Raw genomic sequence first — 7,419 nt, forward strand, 5'->3', positions numbered from 1 at the left:
CCCTGTGAAATTTTCCTACATGAAAGGCTAAGTTCATGTTCTGTAACCTCTCTTCTCATTTAATCACTAGAGAGGCGAGGAGGGGGGAAAAGCAAACAGAACAAAGGGGAAGAACCACACTCTGTCCTTCAAAATTAATCCCATCAACTCTCTCTTGCCAGAGACAAGAAATCCCTCACCACAACACAGCATGTGGTTCTTGCTCTCCCTGCCCAGACTGTGCAGCAAGGGGGACAGCAGAAACACAACCAGGTCATCCCCTGCAGCTGAGGGCAGAAAGCCATGAGCTCCCTCATTGAGAAACACTGCCCACAGTTGGCAACGTGTGGAGTATCACCAGTCCCTCACCCAAGGGCCATAGAGTGCTCGAGCAGAAACACTGTGCTGATAGCATTGCAAGCTGGGCAAACCTCAGCACCATCTCTGCTCTGGATCACTTGCAAATAAGGAGCATTTAATGGGCAACTCTTTTGGTAGAATCTGGAGGAGACCAAGCTGCACAGAGGTTTGGGAGCCTGCCCTAAGCAAGGGGAGGGCCTAGGGCCTGCCAGGCAGCACCCAACAGCTGGAGGGAAGGAAGGTTATCTCAGCAAGCCCAGTCATTTTGCAGGTCCTACTTCACCTTCCTAGCATACTTGCAGGCACCAGTCTTCTCCATCCGAGTTCCCACTGACTGATCCAAGGTTATTTGTTTGCTCTTGCTACAGCTCCCTTCAACTGCAATCCACAGCCCATCTAGCTTAATTACACTTTCCTCTCAACAGCCCTGTCTCAACTCATTCAAGGAGAGCACCTCAGACACACAATGGTTCATCCACACAGTTCCATGAGAGCAAACAAGCAAAGGAGGAAGAGAAAACCACAGCTAGAGCCAAGTATCTAATGTCAAGAGAACTTCCCTGTGGGACAAACATTCCAGTCCTCACCTCTGTAATGAAGAGGATGCACTCCAAGAACATGAAATCCTTATGGTTTTCATTTACCACCTTCTCATCAACAAAGTGTCGAGGCTCCAGATTTGGATGGTCTAAAAAGAGCAAAAGACAATATGAAGTAACCTGTACAGCACCCCCCTTCTGAGACCAAGTTCAATCTGGTCTTATCCTGCCCTTCTTCCATAAAAACCAGACATCCCATCAGAGCTCTTCAGAAGTCAGCACAGAGCTGCTCCTTTCCATCTCATCTCCCACTCCAATGCCTCAGCAGTGAGAGCATCTGATAAACTCCACAGGGCAGAAAATGTGTTTTCTAGCACCAAAACCAACACTCTCCTTTTATAAAGCTTGTAGTCATTGCAATAAAGACAGATGTACTGTACAAGGAAGTCTTCCATCTCCCAACCTAAGCAGCTAGCTTTACTTGGAAAGCTGAGGAAAAAAAACAACCAAGCAAACTCTTCTGCTGTATTATACACAAATTTGACATACTTGAATTTAGAAGTCAGTCCCAAGTCCTGTCATCTTTACAACCTAGACAGACAGAGCAGGGGACAGGCTAGGACACAAGAAGATTTTTATTAGTACCTATCAGCTGGGAACTGCCCCATATGAAAGGTAGAAATTGGAAGTCATCCAAGCCCCACACGCCCTGGCTGCCAGCAGGTTCCATCCTGTAGGTCTTCTGAAGTTTTCGCATCACTTCTAGGTACCTGAGACCAAAGAGAAAAGGAAGGGTTTAGACAAGACCTTCCATCTTCACTGACTTACATGAGGACAAGAACAAGCAGTCTGGAGAAGGACACAACAAGCAGGACCCCCACATACAGCACAATACATAGAATATATATTCAGCTCCTTTGCCACAGAAAGCAGCCTGACGGTAGGTATAGTAGCAAATAGCACCATGTCCTGGTCTCAGCTGGGATAGAGTTAATTTTCTTCCTAGTAGCTGGCATGGTCCTGTGGTTTGGATTTAGTATGAGAATAATGTTGACAACACCCTGATGGTTTAGTTGTTGCTGAGCAGTGCTTACACCAGTCAAGGATTTTTCAGCTTCCCATGCTCTGCCAGGGGCACCAGAAGCTGGGAGGGGGCACAGCCAGGACAGCTGACCCCAACTGGCCCAAGGGCTATTCCAGACCATAGGGCATCATGCCCAGTATAGAAACCGGGGGGACTTGGCCATGGGAGCAGCAATCACTGCTTGGGGACAGGCTGAGCATTGGTCAGCGGGTGGTGAGCAATTGCATTGTGTATCACTTGTTTTGTATATTCTCTTATCATTATTATTATTATTATTATTATTGCTACTACTATTATTTTCCTCTGCTGTTTTATTAAACTGTCTTTATTCAACCCATGGGTTTTACTTTTTTCCGATTCTCTCCAGTGGGATGGAAGGAGTGAGCAAACAGCTGTGTGGTGTTCAGCTGCCTGCCAGGTTACACCACAATACAGCACCTTTTAAAAATTGGGGGGTTTACACAAAATTCACTAAGAAAGTAGGTAGCAGAAGTTTACTTTATCTACAGAGTCTCATATTGGTGCAGATCTTTCCCCACCCCCACTGTTATTTGAAAACATTGATACTTCACTCTCCTTCACCAAGATCCAAAAGAGCTCAGAAAGCTTTTCCACCTTATGGCAACTGCTACTTCCACTTTTCAGGTGGGAAATTAAAGCTGGAAGTACTATCAAAGAAAATTGTTTCCATGCCACCAAACAGTGATACAGCTGGGATTAGATCTCTGGACTCCAAACACCCATTCCACCAGTTTCATCACTACCAACTCTACCTCCTGGGCTGGAAACACATCTAGAGGAGCAGTGGAGGCCTGCCAGTTTCATAGATTTTTTTAAATGCTTGAAGAGATGTTAGATCCTCTGATCTGATATTCCTGTCTATCGGACAGCACAGAGCTTCACCCACATACCTCTGCAGAGCTCAATAACTTGTGCTCAGCTAAAGTAACTTTCCAGAAAGGCACTCAGCCTCTAACAGACAAGGTGCTATCACCTTTTTTGGAGATAGTTATAATGGGTCACTGTACAGTCCATTAAAGAGTACATTTTGTCTAAATTTGTCTTCAGTTTTCCCGTTTTGCCCTTTTTCCTTAGGCCAGCAAACACTCACGTTCTCTAATTATGTATATGTCTTTGTAGAAGGCCCTTGATTTGCCCAGCTCACACCCCAGGAGAAGGCTCTTCTGGCAATTTCTCACCAAATGGGTGTGGATGAGTTAAAGAAAGTGGGTTTTCTTCAGACTTCAGGAGGAGTCTAGTGTACAGAAGAGGCAGTAACATCTGCAGACCGCTGGAAGTAGACACTGTCAAGGACCTGCCCCCAAACAGCCCTTCTCCTTCCATTACCTCACCTGTTAAATACTTTAAAGACGATGGCTATCTGGTCATCCACTCTGAGCACACCGATTTTGCAGAGGCAGCAGAGAAAGGCTGCAAATGCAGCTTCGTGCCCTGGAGTTAAAAGAGATAAAGAGATGTGACACTGGTGCCCCTGGTCCCCAGTACAACCTTTTTGTGGGCACCACAACGGCTCTTCAGAAATCACAGCAGTCACATTCCCTGTGTCAAGAGCTCCAGCCAGCTGTCCCTAAGATGCTACCTCATCCCATTAATGACATGAGCTGACAGTATTTCATTCCCACACAGTACCCACCCAAAGTATACCTCCTAGACATTCATAAGGGGATTACTAACTTGGGGGGGGAGCAAGACATTCTTGAGGAAGAACAGCTCTAACACTGGGCATTCTGGGAGCAAAGCAGGGCCTTTCCCAGAAGCTTGGCACAGCATGGGAAGTGGAGCACCACAGAGTTGCCTACTCGGGGGACACAAGAGAACCTCACATCTGCAGGTAAACAGATTTCCTCCCACTTCAAAAATATCTGTATCGGAAGGATGCAGATCCCATGGTGCTGCTGGGAACAGTCCATCCCAGAAGGTACTGGGATCTCAGGCTGAGTCTCTGCAGCTCAGCTCTCCAGCTAAGAGCAAGGAAAAGAAACAACCCGCAAAACCAGAGCAATGCCTTTTGGTGGAAGGGACCACAGAAGAAGGGAGGGTACAAGATCAGCAGCTCCATGCTGCTCCTCCCAGCGTAGGAACGAAGTGCACCTATGGTGAAGCCACTGTGAGCTATGACATGGGCCACTGGCTTGGGACACACAGGAGGGGAGGAAAGGCTGAATTTCTCTCCCTGAGCTGACAAAACCCCAGCCAGTGGGTCCCTTTCCAAAGACAACATCTCCCCCTGGTGCCGGCAAGCTGCAGCTCTCCTGGCAAGCACTGCTCAGCCTCCAGCTCTTCACCCTTTTACCCCTGTCCTCCTGTTCTCCCTGTCCAGGTCCAAAGTTATGTTTTCTTGCACCCACAGGGTCTTGCTCTCCTGCCTCTTGTTGAGGGCACCCTCTCAGCATACCACCTGTCCTCTGGACAGAGGAGCAGTGCATTAGAAGATTCTAGATTTAAGTCTAACTGAAGCCAGCGTAGTTACTCCAACCTGCAATTCAGTGTCTCCTTAGGGGCAAAATGCTTCTTCAGATTTCAAAGCCCCTCTGTAAGCAGTGATGTCACTTCTAGGGAGCACTAGACCTCAAGCCACCTCCCACTGAACGCAAACTTGGTTTCCATTCTAGTTCCAATTAAAGTAACTATATTTTATTCCTCTAAACTGCCTATTGCAGATCTGCCACGCAGGACTGCTGTATATGGTAAAGCAGCTCCTACAGCTTATCCCAGAATGGCCTGCACAGCTTGGTTCACATTTCCTCAGATGAGACATGAAAAGGGTGTCATAGCTCTAGCACAGCCCTGCTCCCAGCCACAGCTCTCTCAGTCGTTGCCCACATTGTATGTAGGGGTGAGGAGGCCCTAGAAAGAAGGTGTTTATATCAAGTTGGCACTAAAATACAGTGCCAATAACATATTAAAATAAATGCAGCACCAGGCTCCCAAAGGAGCCAAGTCTCAACCAGCATGCGTGCCCAGATACCTGTGCCATAGTCAATGCGGGTGGAGTTCCCCACGGATTCCTTCAGGTACACGGCCACTTCTGGTGCAGCATCAGCCAAATGCTTGGGGATCACTGTTGCCACCAACTTTTCTGCTTCCTGAAAGACACAAAAGACTCCCTCAGGTGAGTGCAGATCTGCCACAGCCGCCAGGAGCAAGTCCTCTGCTCAGATACTGCTACAGAGTGGGAGCTGCAATGGTGCACTCCTACAATGGCCAGAGCCAGCACGACAGAGGAGCAAATTCTCCTGTTGAAGAAGTCATCTCCAGAGATGAAGCAATTCAGGGAGGGCTTGTCCTGACACTTATCCAGGCCACATGCATCCTGTAGGAAAAAAACCTTCACCATCCAAGTTACATCAACCCAGTTACCCACTGAGGCATCTCCAGGAGAAAAGCATTAACAGAGCAGCAGACCACCTGCAAGCTCACTGCTGCCAGGACTGGGACTGTGCCTGCGCCACCTCCAGAGCCTGGTGCAGAGCAAGTGCTCTGAGCTGAAGGAAGTCGAGCAGTTTCACAACTTTCCTCTGATTTTGTGTGTCACCCATCATCTAGCAGACACAGTGGGCCGTTACAAAGCAAAGGAGTTCCTAGAGCTTGGAGGGCCCTCATGGACCATCCAGGACTTGGAGACCCAGCCTATTTTGCATTTACATGGACCACATGCTCTCATAAGAGGAGAGGACAGCACTGGATCAGGGTTAAGTAATGTGTATCAAGAGGTGGATCCTTCACAGCTTATTTGAGCAATTCCTCTGCAAGCTGCTTGGCTGCAACACAGTGATGGAGCCATTCTGCTACCCCTGCTGGGCATGCTGCCCTTCTGTAGGAGGTGAATGTAACAGTACACATAAAAGACACACTCACCTGGTCTAGTTTGGCATACCAAGTCCTGAAGGCTTTGTTCCCGAAGCGAGAAGGTTGATCCACTGGTGGGGTTTCATCAATCCATCTGTCAAGGGTGTTCAGAAGAGCCACCAGCTTTTCAATGGGCTACAGAGACAAAGAGGGGTCACGGTGACATAAAACAGAGCAGTCCCTCAGGCTCCAACATCTCTGCCCTGGATTGGAGTCATTGAAGCCCATACCATCATTCCTAAGGGTGGCAAGCAGAAACAGGATGTGCCAACACTTCCCAAAATGCAGAGGGGCTGGGAAAACCATCCTTCCCCTCAGAAGATCAGTCCAGTACAAAGCCCAGCCTGAGGCAGGCTCTCCAGTCGCCCACACAGTCTTTCATGAACTGTAACAGCACTATGCTCTAAAACCTCTGGGAGAAGAGATACAGCAAGCTCCAGGCATACAGGACTGAGAAGCAGGGAAGGGCTACACAATTCAGGGATCTCCAACACAAAACTCAGGCTCTGCATCTTGAGGGTCCTGTGCCCCCACGGAACACAGCACTTACCATATAACCTCACCAGTGGCTGATGATGTGATTTAGAGGCCCTTCTCAAGACTTCTAATCTTTGTCTTCAAGTGTCTCTTAGGAGCCAGGATTAGCAGTGGTGGTGTTAGCATTTGTATGGCACCCAGTGCAGTAGGGCCTAATCACAAGTCAACCTTCTCAGCTTGATTCCTGTTGCTTCAAACTCATACCAGCCAGACTGCTATGGCAGCTCCAACCCAGGGACACCCAGTGCACATGGCAAAATACAACCTAATCAGGGGAAGAGGCAGCCTAGTCTGCCAACCAGTCGTCTCATCAGAGCAAGCACGAGAAGCTCTTGGCTCTCAGAGAAATGTCTCAATACCAACACAAAGCTGATGGCAAGACAAATACAACAGCAAGACAATAGAGCCATCTTTCTTACACCTAGTGCTGGAAAGAGAAAGTGAGGAACCTGTGTAGGATGTATGAGAGTGACCAGAGGAGGCACTGCTGTGGCCATGACAGAAAAGAAGAGAGGTGCAACAGGCAACACAGCATGTCTCAAGCTGTACTGTTAAGACCAGCTGGCTCATGCATGCAGCCTCCTCCCTGCCTTGCCCGTACAGCTGGGAAACAGCTACACCCCATACACCAGGAGGCAGCACCGTAGGCAGCTCTTTAAGCAGCTCCAAACCGTTTTAGGAGGCTCTGCTGACAACTGGTCAAGCCTGCCAGAGGCTCTGGGATTCTCCTCATCTGACTCCAAGCAGCCGGAGAGCCATCAGCAGCCACAGCAGCTGGCCAGGCCCCGGGCAATGTAGGCTCCTCTGTCTCGAGAGGGGATTCCTCCTTCAAGGGGACAAAGAGGACAGAAGAAGCAGCGGCTGGTTTGACTTTGCTGGAGGCATCGACTGTGTGAAGCTGGCTGGTCTCTTGGGCTGTGGTTCAATTCTTCACGCTGCCTGCCGGGAGGACAAGGAAACAGCCGAGCCTAGCAAGTTTCTAGCCCTTGAAGTGCCACTCGAAGGGGGTGGGTGGAGAGACAGGCATGGCAGAGGGGTGCTGCTGCTGAA

General features: G+C 48.9%; 1 protein-coding gene across 2 annotated transcripts in view; it reads right to left on the bottom strand.

Annotated features, from left to right (window-relative positions):
• Nucleotides 1-7,419, bottom strand: part of PTPA (protein phosphatase 2 phosphatase activator) — a 23,196-nt gene that overhangs the window by 9,859 nt on the left and 5,918 nt on the right. For both annotated transcript variants that reach the window (XM_035890351.1, XM_009634556.2), the window contains exons 3-7: nt 5,842-5,967; nt 4,952-5,069; nt 3,315-3,414; nt 1,524-1,648; nt 927-1,027 (exon numbers count right to left, since the gene is read on the bottom strand). In XM_035890351.1, the coding sequence (XP_035746244.1) occupies nt 927-1,027; nt 1,524-1,648; nt 3,315-3,414; nt 4,952-5,069; nt 5,842-5,967 (570 nt within the window). The remainder of the gene's footprint in view (nt 1-926; nt 1,028-1,523; nt 1,649-3,314; nt 3,415-4,951; nt 5,070-5,841; nt 5,968-7,419) is intronic.

Source organism: Egretta garzetta, unplaced genomic scaffold (genome assembly GCF_000687185.1).
Source record: "Egretta garzetta isolate BGI_Z169 unplaced genomic scaffold, ASM68718v1 scaffold190, whole genome shotgun sequence".
Lineage (NCBI taxonomy): Eukaryota > Metazoa > Chordata > Aves > Pelecaniformes > Ardeidae > Egretta > Egretta garzetta.